Source organism: Triturus cristatus, chromosome 4_2, assembly GCF_964204655.1.
Source record: "Triturus cristatus chromosome 4_2, aTriCri1.1, whole genome shotgun sequence".
In the NCBI taxonomy this organism is placed as follows: domain Eukaryota; kingdom Metazoa; phylum Chordata; class Amphibia; order Caudata; family Salamandridae; genus Triturus; species Triturus cristatus.
The window spans coordinates 262379866-262394255 of NC_140586.1; the positions used below are offsets into that span (position 1 = coordinate 262379866).

At 47.8% G+C, this 14390-nt stretch overlaps 1 protein-coding gene across 2 annotated transcripts in view; it reads right to left on the minus strand.

The window, feature by feature from the left end:
• The window catches only part of KIF14 (kinesin family member 14), a 624724-nt gene that overhangs the window by 400721 nt on the left and 209613 nt on the right, over nt 1-14390 (minus strand). For both annotated transcript variants that reach the window (XM_085601461.1, XM_085601462.1), the window contains one exon: nt 13644-13746. In XM_085601461.1, coding sequence (XP_085457587.1) covers nt 13644-13746 — 103 coding nt within the window. The remainder of the gene's footprint in view (nt 1-13643; nt 13747-14390) is intronic.

A 14390-nucleotide genomic window follows, 5' to 3' on the forward strand; every position in this document is an offset into this window, starting at 1 on the left:
TTATCTCTCCCGCCCACGTGGCACATTCACCCAGTGTTTCACGTCTCTTTGCTGCGACCATGTCTCCCTCTCACTAGACTCCCCCCAAAACCTCAGCCACTACTTGTAGATAGCGGGGAGGAGTACGAAGTCAAAGGGGTACTAGATTCTAGATACATCAGGGGCAGTCTACACTACTTAATCGATTGGAAGGGGTATGGTCCCGAGGAGAGGTCCTAGGAACCTCTGGCCAATTTACATTGCCCTGCATTGCTTCGCCGCTTCCACGCGGCTCATCCTACAAAACCCAGGGGGCCGTCGAGACGCCGGCCCTAGTCGGGGGGTTCTGTCAGGCTTCTCTGCTACACTGGCGTTCGCCGCAACTGGGACGCTATACGCGCCGTAACTGGGACGCTATTCGCGTCGCTAGGGAGGTGGTGGGTATGAGACTACAATACCCATCACCCCTAGCGAACGCGCGAGCGCACTTCTTGAGGCGTACAAAATCCTCGCACACGGAAGAACCAGGGCTTGTCAATCAAGTCCCTTCTGACGTACCTCGAGGTAACGGACCTCGCTCGACCTTTTCCCGAGGGTATCTTGCTGCGTGAGCCGTGACCAGGCTCATACCCACGGATCCCGTACCAATCGACTTTCACGCTCGTAAGTGCCCCACACGAACCAGAGACAGCGTGATGTGGTTGTGCTTACCGCCTAGGATTACCGCCTCGCTCCTGCCCGTGTCCTCGAAGCGACTGGAGACCTGCCCAGTGTCTCTACGCTTCGTGAACTACAGATTCTTCACCTGTCCTCACCCTCGCTTGGCACCTGTCCTCACCCTCGCTTGGAGCCGACTGAAAGGCTCGGAGAGCTCTTGGACGACGCGGCAGAAACCTCCTTGGTGCTGTTCCTGCGCTTGGAGCCGACTGAAAGGCTCGGAGAGCGTCCGCTCCTCATCTCCTGTGCCTACTGAGGCGTGAGTAACTCTGTTCCGAGAGCGACTGCCTGTGCGATACGGGGAACCACCTGTGTGAGTGTATTGGGGAAGTCACCCTTTCTGCCACTGGTGTTACTTACCGTGTGGGTAGGGGTTCCTGTGGCTCATGCCTGTTCCTTCTCTCTCAACAGGAGTGGGGTTCCAGAGTGCAGGTCCCGTTAAGTCGCCACAGCCCTTCCCCAGTTATCCCCTTTCCCCGGGGGTGGTGTTGCTTATAGAGGGGTTCTAGCTTCCTCGTAGGTAATACTGTTCTCGGGGAGAGAGGACTCTAGCGTTGTGGATCGCCCCTGCTGTATCCGGCTTATAGTTAGCGAGCCAGGTTGCCCGCTGACAATAAGATGGTATTAACATGAACCTCAGTCAGTTTTGCAGCCCATGGAAGAAGAGATATAGGGCGATAGTTCTCCAGCTTTAATGGGTCCAAGGCAGGTTTTTTTAAGATAGGCATCACCTGAGCTTGTTTCCAGCTGGCAGGAACAGAGCCAGACGTCAAAGATAGATTAACAAGATCACGCAGGGGAGGAAGACACAATGACGCTGAATCTCTAAATTGGGCAGGTCGAAGAGGATCCCTAGGAGAGCCAGATTTAACTTTAGCCACAATATTATTAAACTCCTCCATCGAAAGCTCTGGAAAAGAGCCCAAAGACATAGTGGTCATTGGGCAGGGTTCCAACTTCTCCACAGAGACAGATGGAACAGAAAAGGAGCGATAAATGGCCTCCACCTTTTCCACAAAAAAGGCGGCCAGGTGCGAAACAGAACAGATCTCAGCGGCTGGAGCTCTACTAGCTGTGAGATCCTTAAGCACCTTAAATACTAATTTAGTAGGATTGGTGCTGGTGTTAAGTTCGCGGGAATAGTAGGCAGCCCGGGCTTTATTAACCGCTCTGTGATATTTCTTAATCCTAGCACGGTAGATCGCTTTCCTGCAGGCCAAATAAGACTTACGCCAAGTTCTTTCAGCTTGTTTGCATGCTTTCCTAAGGAGGCGAAGCGAATCATCATACCAAGGACTAAGTTCGGCACCACGGCGTTTACTCTCCGCAATAGGGATCAAGCAGTCCAAGGCTCCAGTCAGCCAATTGCAAAACAGGTCATATCCCGACTCAACATCCAAAAAAGGACCCAAAGGATATTGAACAAGAAGCCGATGAAAATCATCCAATTTCAACTTTCTCCATGGACGCCTAAGAGACACAGACGAAATTACTCTGTGAGGAAGGTCCCTAATCACAAGGTGTAGCTCTATAAGATGGTGATCAGTCCAGGCCATAGGCCTGGGAGGCAGCACTTAAGCCGCAGATAAATTGGTGAAAACAGGGTCCACTAAGGACTACCACTGCAGTGGCTAGGGCCCTCATTGGTATCTTTAGCAGAGTGGGTTTTCCAAAGGAGGTGGTGTCAGACAGAGGTACAAACTTCATGTCTGATTACCTACAACACATGTGGGCAGAATATGGTGTGCCCTATAAGTTCAATACCTCATATCACCCACAAACAAATGGCCTTATTAAGAGATTCAACAAGACCATGAATGGTAAGATTGGTGTACTCCCTAAAAAACTCAGAAGGAGATAGGATTTCTTACTACCATGCCTTCATTTTGCCAACAGGGAAGTGCCACAGAGGGAGTGGGGTTTTCCCCCTTTGAACTTCTGTTTGGTCATTGTGTCAGGGGACAATTGTGTCCAGTGAAGTAAATCTGGGAGAGACCTCTCAGAGAATGTAAACAGGACATTGTGACTGTGCCCTTGGCCTTCATTCCAGGATGGCTGAGTACATGGGAAACACATCCAAAAACCTTGAGGCCATACAAGAGCTCCAGAAGCTCTGGTATGCCCAAAAGGCTACATTGATGGAGTTTCAACCAGGGCAGGTATGGGTTTTGGAGCCTGTGGCTCCTAGGGCCCTCCAGAACAAATGGGGTGGACCCTACTGTATCCTAGAAAGAAAAGGGGAGGTCACCTATCATGCAGGAACCCCAAAAGGGTTATCCATGTCAACCGCCTTCAATTCTATCATGACAGGGCTGATGTGGCCATGCTGATTGTCACTGATAAGGATCAAGAAGAAGAGAGCATGACCTCCTCTCCAACACTCCCAAAGATAGAGTGACCTTTTGTGACACTCCCTCTGCCCAACAGCAAGCTGAATGCAGGCATGTCCTGGAGCAGTATGCTGAGCTCTTTTCACTTGCCCCAGGTCATACCAACTGGTGTATCCATGATGTGGACACTGGCGACAGTCTGCCTTTCAAAAGTAAACTGTATAGACAGTCTGACCAAGTAAGGGAAAGCATCAGAGCTGAAGTCAACCAGATGCTGGATTTAGGGGAATTAAGCCCTCTGAACATCCCGTGGTCTTCGTCCTCAAACCTCACCCCCAAGGTGGAAACAGGAAATTAAGCTACTATAAGGACTATAGCGGCCTCAATGCTGTCACAAGGACAAATGCACACCCTATCCCAAGGGTAGATAAATTAATTGGCAGGCTAGGGGCAGACAAATTCCTCAGTACTTTTGATTTGACATCCGGGAACTGGCAAATTGGTCTGACCCCAAGAGCAAAAGAAAAATCTGCATTCTCAACCCCAGATGGGCATTTTCAGTTTACTGTTATGCCCTTTGCACTAAAGATAACTCCTGCCACCTTCCAAAGGCTGGTGAACAAAGTCCTTGCTGGGTCGGAGTCTTTTAGTGCAGTTTATCTTGACGATATTGCGGTCTATAGTTCCAACTGGCAGGATCACCCAATCCACCTTGGAAAGGTCCTTGAGGCTCTGCAGAGTGCAGACCTCACTATCAAGGCAAGGAATTGTCAGATAGGGCAGGGCTCTGTTGTGTACTCAGGCCACCTATGTAGGTGGAGGCCAAGTTCAACCCTTACAACCCAAGCTACAGACAATTGTGGACTGGGTAGCTCCAACCACATCCAGACTCAAGTCAGGGCATTCCTTGGCTTGACAGGATAGTACAGGAGGTTTGTGATGGGTATGGTACTATTGTGTCACCTCTCACATAACTCACCTCCAAGAAGATGCCAAAGAAAGTGAACTGGACAGTCAGCTGTCAAAAGGCTTTTGACACTCTGAAGGAAACTATGAGCCCAGCACCAACTCCGAAAGCTCCAGATAATACAAAGTAGTTCAGTGCAGACAGATGCCTCTGAACATGAGATAGGAGCGTACATGTTTGTTTGGCTCTCTCTTCCTTGTTCAAACTGACCACAGGCCTCTCAGATGGCAGATACAAATGAAAGGTGAAAACCCCAAACTGTTAAGGTGGTCCATCTACCTACAGGGTACGGACTTCACAGCCAATGCAGATGGAAGATGAAGACTCTCTTGGGAAAGGTTAATTCCTCCTCTTTTGGGGGCAGGGGCGTAATGTAGGAAAGTAGCCCTTTTTGACATGGTCACCACTACTTTTTGCCAAGTAAATGACTGGAAGTGCACTGGGTTCCTCCTAACTAGGTCACCAGTGTCGGAGCTCTTCCCAAAACTGTACAACTGTTTCGACCAATTGGAAAATCTGTAAGCACCCCCTGTAAGTCCCTAGTAAATGTTACCCCTGGTACCTAGTGCCTGAGGTACTAAAGAGGGTCCCTACGGATGCAGCACGATTTGTGCCCAGCTAAGGGACCCCACACCAAGCATATGCAAGGCTGCCATTGCAGGATGCGTGTCTTGATGCAGACAAAAGTGAAAATACGACATGTCACACATCCCTGTCTGCCATGCTCCCTAACACTGCATGTAATATTTGTAAGTCACCCCTACAGCAGGCGGACAGCCATACGGCAGGGTGCTGAATTTTACATGTGAGGGCATACCTGAATGAGCAAATATGCCCCTGTGCTGGTCAGTCCCATTACTGCCAGTACAGTGACCAGGGAAGCCATTTTAAAGCATGTGCTGGACACTGGTGAAAACAAGTTCCCCAGCAACATGAGGGCTTCACTGAAGTTAGGGATGTTTGGTACCAAACATCTCATATTGATAAACCCACAATGATTCCAGTGTTGAATTTACCAATACATGGACCCAGAGGGCACCTTTGAGGTGACCCCTGAAAACCCACCAGCCTCTGGTGTGCTCCCTGATGGTTTCTGCCAGTCTGCCACTTGAGACACTGTTCATGACCTAGGATGAGAGCCCTCTGCTCTCAGGAGACCCAGAACAAAAGGATGTCCAGGAAGGGGGTGTCACACCCCCTCCAACAGGATGACCTGGTGATTAGCCTTCCTAGGCTAGCAAGCTTCAAAGAGCTGTTGCCTCTGACATGCAAATCTATCTTAGCTCACAGAAGAGAAAGACACTTTGGCACATGGACAGGCAGGAAAATTAGTTAGTCAGGTAGGCGTGCCACCCCCAGGCTAGTTTCACCCCTAAGGTGGGCTAAACTGTGGTGGACACGACTTTTCAGAAGTATCCATCTTTGTGATGGCATACTTAGGAATTGTGGGACAGAGTTATGCCCACTTCCCACAGGAAGGAGTCACATAGGGTGCGTAGTGACCCCAGGGGTCAGTAGCCCATTGGCTACTACCCTACACTTCCGTAACGCCCCTCAATTCAGTATTTAGGGGAGCCCCTGGCACCAGAGAAACAGACCCTGACGACCTACAAAGAAGGACACTGAAGAGCCGCAGAAGATTGAAGAGATCAACTGACTTGGTCCCAGCCCTGCCGGAAAGTCTGCTGTTCTCCAACAAAACTGGGCCAAGGATGTCTAGTCCTGCAGCTGTTGTGCCTCAGAAACCTGGGAGGACTTCCTGCCTTCAATAAAGGACTAAGACCTACTGTGGAACAGTGGAACTATTCCATGCATCGTGTAGAAACTCCAAAGGAAGGCCTCTGAGGACTACGGAACCACTAAAACCTGACCATCAAGGTCCCACTTCTAAAGCTCGAATCCATCGTGGTTTCACCCCTTGTGAACCCACTGACGTCACCTGCAGCCTCTGCACGTAGGCCGTCTCTATTGCGGCTGCTGCTGTAAGAAAATCCTGACACCTAAAGACACTTCGGCACCCGTCGCCCCTGGACCATGGAGAAGAGGACCAAAGGTATCCCCTCATACCTGAGCATCGTGAGGCCTGACTCCCCTGCTGGTTCAGCCCAACTGGTCCCCCAGCCAAAGCCAAAGCCTCTTTTCACTGCAACAGTTCCCTATAGAATAACATTGGGCACCCAATGTTGTTTACACCTTGGCACCTGGCCGTCCAAGTGCTGCTAGTGGTGCTCTGCTGCCATGGACCTTGCCTACTACTCACCTTAACTCCTGTAGAAGGCTCCCATAAGTCGCTTTATTATACCTGAATACCACATTGACTTCTCCTCCCATAGGACAACACTGCAGCTTCTAGAAATTGCACTGGGTCTACTTTTTTAACTAAAAAGAATTCATATCTTGAAACGTACTTGCTATTTTCTATAAATTGGTGTGGATCTTGTTCTTGAGTCATGTGTCTCATTTATTGACCTTTGTGTGCATTTTCAGATGTCATGCACTCCTCTGTGATAAGCCTAAGGCTGCTCAACCACACTACCCCCCAGCAGAGCCCCTTGGGATTGCCATAGCAAGCCTCGTGTCCACTCATAAGGGGACTTCTGCACTCTTTACATGATATATCTCATTTTGATACATCATATAAAGAGCCAGTTTCCTACATTAAAGATCTGGCAAGCTCTCTATTGGAGACTGGGGCCCATACACCACAACTGGGGAACAGATTCCTGTTCTGCTCAATATATATGATTGCGTGCACATAGCAAGAACAGCTAATGGGCGACAAAAGTTATAAGACTCAATCACTTGATTTATGGGTAGGCTACATTTAATGAGTAATCTCTTCAAGATCTTTGTTATAAGTATGCAGACCGAAGAGCACAAGGGTGTGAACACACACATTCAAAGGTGTTAAGCTTGCACGAGTACCTACATTCATGTATTTAAGTGTTCCTTTTGACACCGATTGCAACTGGTGTCATATTTTGAAGGTGAGGAGGGTTCAATTCGAGCAGTCAAATGAAGCTATTTTTAGATTCTCAATAACGTTTGGCTATAAGCCACAAGAAGCTTTGCTCAATATTTATAAAGCTGGAAGCATTTCTGTGGCTACTTATGGTGCGGGTATTTGGGGTTTCTCTGATTCATCTTGCATCCAGAACATTGAGAATTTATTTTTTAAAAGGATGTTAGGGGTTCCTGCTACTTCTCTTACATTTACATTATGAATTGAGTGTAACCTATTTGGAGGATGTTAAGTTATGCCCCTTCTTGCTTTGGGTTTCTATTTTGCTTAAAAATTAGACTAGCTTTAATCGCTGTTTAGTCTCCCACTGCCTCAGGCACAATTGTGCCCTTCAGATACCTGGATATGTTATGTTAAAGAGCAGTTTACCAATCTACTTAGGTAAACAAGAATATTTTCGCAATCCAAACTATCAGTACGTCTACTATAGAGATTGTCAGAAATCTCTTTCAACTCAAAGTAATTTTGTGTCAGGACCAGAGGCTTCGGATTAGGCTGTTCTTTCTCACTTTATTTCACTCCAGCAGCCATAACAGCATATCAAAACTACATTTCCCATGAGCCCATGGGGAAATGGAAATAGAAACAAGTCCAACAAATCGTCCAATCCTGGTCAGGATGGGCTGTGACCTTCCCCTGAGGACGCTGTACCCTCCTCTTTCTTCGCTGCTCCTGCAGCATTCAGTTAAGTTGTTTTTTTCTCTGTATATTTCAGTCAGAATGTATGCATACATCGTAATATTTTTATCTGTAATGATGTCCGCGCGAGCGTTATGTGCTAAAGTATGCTTCTTTGGTTGCTAATTGCCTCGCGCGGCCTGTAATTGACACGTGTTGTCAGTTTTGTTTGGAATGCGGGAAAGCTCTCGGTTCTTATGCGGTCTTCCTTCACATGGCTGGCTCAGGCGCGGTGCGGCCCTCCCGCCACTAGGGGACTGCGTCTTCTGTGAAATCAGCACGCTTTGCATGCAGTCTACCCCCTGCGGCCGGCGACTCTCTCCTCTTCAGTCGCATTGTCTAACTGACGCAGAGAGACTCGCTCAGTGGCTCTTATCTCTGAAACACGCGGGGGAAGATAATTAACCATGAATTCAGTAGAGGCTGAAGCCGGTGATCAGAGCCACTTGCCTGGAGCAATACACCTGTGGCTCGGGTAGGACATATTGTTTAAAAGGGGCCCGCCCAGGCAATTTTTTACCCTCTGTATAAGAAGGGAGTTAAGGTCCCAATAACTTTGCTTTCTATACCTTAAGGGTAATTCTTACGCTGTGGAGGGGAAAACCCCCTTATTCATCCCTTCTCTGGTGCCTCAGTCCTACTCCTTAATAATGGAGGATTATGACGACCAGTATTATGAGGAGGAGGAGGAAGAAATGACATACTAACCTGTGGATGATTACTTTTGCCAGATTATGGACTCTTCCATCCTCAAGGCAGTGTCAATGGTGGTAGCGCCCTTGGAGAAGAAAATTACGCAGTTGCAGGCCCAGTGCCTGTTACCCCTGGGCTCGAGGAAAGACCAGTCAGGTGTGAGGAACCCCTTACCACCAGGGCAGCCCTAAACTTCTGCACCTGACCCTAAGAGAAAATGCGCTGATGACACTGGGGTAGACACTGATGCATTTGAACGCTTAAAGAAGGCTTTCATGGATACCCAACCCCCACCCCCCACCTGTTGCTTAACAACCCGCAGACATACTGGAGGGACCATCAGAACTTCCCAACACTCTGCCGGCAGCAGACCACGACAATTCCCCCCAGACTTCTGATGGGGATGGTGACTCGGGCAGGCCATGGCGACCAGCGAAATCAGACCAACCTGCTGAACTGGACATGAGCAGTGACATGCTGAACCCGGACGACCTACTTCACCGCAGATCAGCAGAGTGGGTTCCAGCCCCTAAGGTAGCTGTGTACATGGCGTCTAAGCTGCGCAAGCCCTTAGATAAGGAGGTTAGAAACTGCCTTAGGGCAGAATGCCCGAGACAGTCTTTAGAGGGAAAGGTCGCCCTCACTCCTGAGGTAGACCAAAAGATGGCTACCTTCTTGGTGAAATTCATTAGAGATCCAAAGAAAGGCATTGATCGTTCATGGAGAGCGTGCCAGGATAAACTCCGGGACACAGCGGGTCCATTAGCTAAAATATTGGACATGGCGGAAGATGCAAAGGCCTCATGTATGCTCATCTCACCCGACATTCTCTCCAGCTGGGCCCAAAGGGCAGTCATTTTTCTGGGGAATGCTAACGCGGCCATTGCTACGGAACGCCGCAGATCCCTGTTAATAAAAATTGATCATAAACTGGGGGAATTGGCCACTTCGGAAGCTGGGCAAGTGGCGGAAGGCAATCTCTTCGGAGATCCGTTCGTTAGAGTGTTGGCAAAATTTGTTAACACGTTTAATTCCCTGGATAAGGCCCAGTCCTCTATTAAACGTATCTTTACCCAGCATGTTTTGGAGCAGCCGGTCGTGTTAACCATCAAGCCTCCTTCAAGTCAGCAGAACCCCACAGGGGGCAATGGCAAGACCCCAACAAGTTTGGAAACTTCTATCCGACCAGACCACAGCAGCACCGTAGAGGTGGTAGAGGACGAAGAAACGGCGGCTACAATACTCAACAAGGTGAGAGTTCAGAGTTCAGTGGATGTAGTGCTAGGGGGAAGATTGCAGAGTTTCTATCACAATTGGGTTTCTTTAACCTCAGACGCCTGGGTGCTTCAAACGGTGCAGGGGTTTCAGATAGAATACATCGAACACCCAACCCAACTTACCCCGCCCCCTCCCCTCCCCCCCACGAACCATCCTTTTTTCAGGAGAGCAGAGGGATGAGATAGACAAGGAGGTCTCTGACCTTTTGAGGAAGAGGGCAATAGCCATTTCAACACCTCACCCCCGGGGTTTCCTCAGCAACATCTTCTTAGTGGTGAAACAGGATGGGGGCTCTCGGCCTGTAATAAATCCCAAAGAATTCAACGGGTGGCTAATCTACCGCCACTTCAAGATGGAGGGTATCCACCTCCTCAGGGACCTTCTTCAGGCCGGGGATTGGATGGCCGCCTGGATCTCAAGGATGCACATCTCACAATCCCGATTTTTCCCCTCACAGGCGTTTTCTTCAGTTTCAATGGAATACGCAGACATTCGAATTTACGTCCCTTCCTTTCGGTCTGTCCTCCGCTCCGTGGTGCTTCACCAAACTGATGAAAACAGTGGTGGAGCGCCTCAGATCGGAGGGCATACGGAGGATTGTCTACTTGGACGACATCCTGTTAATGAATCAGTGCCCACGGCGCCTGTCGATCCACCTACAGCGGACGATCAATCTCTTAGAGTCCCTGGGATTTGTGATCAACGAATCCAAATCAGACCTCGTACCTTCACTGAAGATGCAATTCTTAGGTTTCCTAGTAGACTCAATCGAAGCTACTGTAAGACTTCCTTCTCGCAAGTTGGCGAGGATCAGACACGAGTAACGATGTACTCTAGTTAAACCCACAATATCTCTTCGCCAACTCGCGAGAGTGGTGGGTCTCTTGTTGTCGTCAATTCAAGCCATATTCCCGGGCCCCTTAAACTACAGAGCCCTTCAACGACTCAAAGCATCGCATCTTCGCAAGGGCCTCACTTATTCCCAGTTTATTCCCCTATCGGAGGAAGCCAAAACGGAACTTCAATGGTGGATTTCACACATGGATGCATGGAACGGCTGGGGGATTTTCGGGCCACAACCTCACCTGGTGATCGAATCCGATGCAAGTGGTTCCAGTTGCGGTACCCGTTGCGGGGATATTTCTACCGGAGGAAAATGGTCCTCCGCGGAGCAAGGCCTTCACATCAATTGTTTGGAGCTGATGGTGGGCTCCTTTGCGGTGGAATGTTGGACCAAAGACAAAGTCCAATGTTGTGTCCTTCTCAAGATGGACAATGTGGCAGCAATTCGCTACATCAATCACTTAGGGGGGACAAGATCCAGAGCGTTGTCGGACCTAGCAGGGGACCTCTGGATGTACTGTCTATCCAATCAGATTTCCCTTTCAGCTGAGCACCTTCCCAGGACTTCCAATCAGGTAGCGGATTGGTGCTCCCGCCACTGGAAGGACACCAGCCTTTGGCGTCTGCATCCGGAAGTATTTCGCAAACTCAGGGGCCTCTTCTGGATAGACCTCTTTGCCTCTCGACTGCACACTCACTTGCAGAGTTATTACAGCTGGCGCCCGGATACGGAAGCTTTAGCGACGGATGCATTCCTACACGACTGGAGTACGGAACGGGGCTACGCGTTTCCGCCCCTTTGCGATGATCATGAGGTGTCATCCCTGATGAGAAGACAGCCAGCGGATCTGGTAGACAGCCAGCGGATCTGGTCTTGATCACCCCGATATGGAGATCTCAAGCTTGGTTTCCAGTTCTGATGGAACTTTCTTGGGAATCTCCAATCCATCTACCCCAATATCAAGATCTCCTCAAGGATGCAGAGGGGTCTCCCCATCACCTCCTTCTCTCGGGGGGCCTTCGGCTTATGGCCTGGAGGATTACAGGCAACGTTTGAAGGTGCCTGCCCTTTCGGAGGACGCTGCCTCATTACTCGCAAAATCCTGGGCAGAGAGTACCAACAAGAGGTACCGTTCGGCTTGGGCCAGATGGGGAAGTTGGTGTCTTCGACAACAGGTTGGTCCAATGGAGGCAGACGTTGTCCATGTCCTGAATTTCTTGGCTTCCCTGGCCAAAGAGGGCCTGGCCTACCGGTCAGTTAATACCTTCCAAACAGCTATATCAGCGGGCCATATACCGGTGGGCGGCCATCCTATTGGGGAACACCCACTTATGTGCAAACTTCTAAGAGGTATGAGGCTCTCTAAACCACCGGAGCCACGGCATTCCATCCTTTGGAATGTTAATAAAGTCCTGAATGTATTCCAGTCTTGGCCGTCGAATAAGCAGCTTTCCAGGAAACAGTTGTCTGCGAAATTGACTACCCTTTTGTGCCTAATATCTTGTGGCAGCGTTTCAGATGTACGAGCTTTGGACCTTACGGGTCGAATATTCACTCCGGTAGCAGTTACTTTCCATATTTCCAGAAGGACGAAATGTAACTCAAGTTCAGTGTCCTACCCCGCCTTCCCGGATGTCCCAAAGTTATGTGTGGTCAGGGCATTGCAAGTCTATGAGGTGGCGACAGATGACATACGCCCACAGGGCATCGAACAATTGTTTATAGCCCTTACTAAACCACATGGAGCGTTCTCCTCAACTAAGATTGCCAGATGGGTAAGCTGGGTTATGCAGGAGGCAGGGATAGACACTTCTCTCTTTGGAGCTCTTTCGGTCCGGGGTGCAATGGCATTGAAGGCTTTTTCTTTGGCGGGCGGCTGAAGGATATCCTAAATGCCGGGACTGGTCATCTGATTCCACCTTTAAAAAGTTTTACTTCAAACCAGTTCCCTCACTGGCGTCTCTGGTGGTAGATAAGCTTTAAACTAGCCTAATCGGAAGCCTCTGGTCCTGGCATAGAATGAAAAATGTCCTAACTATCGTAAAGGAAAGTTTCAATTCTATTAAGGACGCGGAGGCGAGCATTAGCCCACCTGATTGCAGAACCCTCCCAGAAAATCCTCGTACGCGTGGTAACTAGTTTTTTTTCCCCTAATCTTCCTACTAATTGGTAGAGCATTGATGGTTTCTCATCTATGTTTGTTGTGGAATCTCCATAATTAAAATATGCTCATGTTGTTCCATATAACGGAATTTCAACACTTTTCCTTGTTTAACTTAGGTGCAGACGCCAATAAACAGGAATAACCCGATGACTGGCAAGCTGTGGTTGCACGAACAAAGAAGAGGGTAGAGCGTCCTCAGGGGAAGGTCACAGCCCATCCTGACCAGAATTAGACGAGTTATTGAACTATTTTCTATTTCCATTTCCTCATGGGAAATGTAGTTCTGATATGCGGTTATGGCTGCTGGAGTGAAATAAAGTGAGACAGAACAGCCTCATCCTCGCCTCCGCATCCTTAATAGAATTGAAACTTTCCTTTACGATAGTTAGGAAATATTTCATTCTTCTAGAGAGCACTCGGAGATGGCAACAAATGGTGAGAGTTTATCAAATGCTCTTGACCTCTGATGATATGGAACCCTACCTGAGAACTGTATCCAGTGTGCAGCATAGGTTTTATCTCACACAATTCTAGTTCAATATTGTGCAATATCTGTGCATTCAGATCTTGTTCCCTGCACGCGTGATTAGTCATCCACCCAATCAACTTTGCACCTTTTCTTTTTTTGTAAGCTATATGAGAGACCTAGGAAGTTGTTTTTAGTCCTCCTCTTAAAAATGCTTAACATAAGACAGTGCAGAGTGGCACTTTCTAATTTACAATTACTATCTACTGAGCCTTTTTGCGTCCAGGTACATGAAGTTATAGAGGTTGCGGTAGGGTTAAGAAGTCAGTGGAATAATAATTGGCTTTATGGACTGAATGACCGGATATTGTATTATTGCATATTTCTCTTCAGATTTTTATTTCATTATTCATTGTTTAAATATGCACTGTATCATGTTTTTATGCATCTCTTTTATGGATTTGTGACGAACAAAGAATTTTTGCACTTTGAGTAACCTACTTACATGATGAAGTTCGGTCAACTCTAGAATATGTTTCCCATTCACGTAAGTCTTGGCCTCTCCCACTGGAGTAATACTCACAGAACCATCAAAATTGTTGATAATACTATTGGAAAAAGAAGTTACAATTACTGACATGTACTGTTCAACATATAATGAACAAACTATTTGGAAACGGTAAAAAATTAAACAGATTACCATACAATGTAAAAACCAAGCCTTCTTGATGATTGTTACATTTTTTGTGATAAATGTAAAAAAAAATGACTAATCGTAACAGAAATAGTACAATTATAAATTGATAATACTGTTTAGGTGGATCTGGTGAAAACAGATCAGTCTGCTATCCAACTTTTCCCTGTTGACCACTAATCAGTGATACCATAATATGTATGAAATGTCATGGTGGACATATTGCTAAATTACAACTGTATAGGAAACATATAGTGTTGACTTCCTTATTTTCTAGTGTTTGATAAGAGAAGCATAATGATAATGAACAAAAGTTCCCAATGAATGATATCACAAGTACCAGACCAATGAAATAACAGACCTGTGCTGGTCGTTTGCGTGGTCAAGCAACTAGCACTGGAATAATACATCGAACAATGATGCTCAGGTTAACAAGCATTGGCATTGCCAATAGGTCTCGCTTTTGGGACCTTATAAGTATTTAGTTATGCAGCACAATATCGTTGGTGCAACAACATCAACTGTTGCATGGCTAAACACCTATAAGGTACAAGGTTT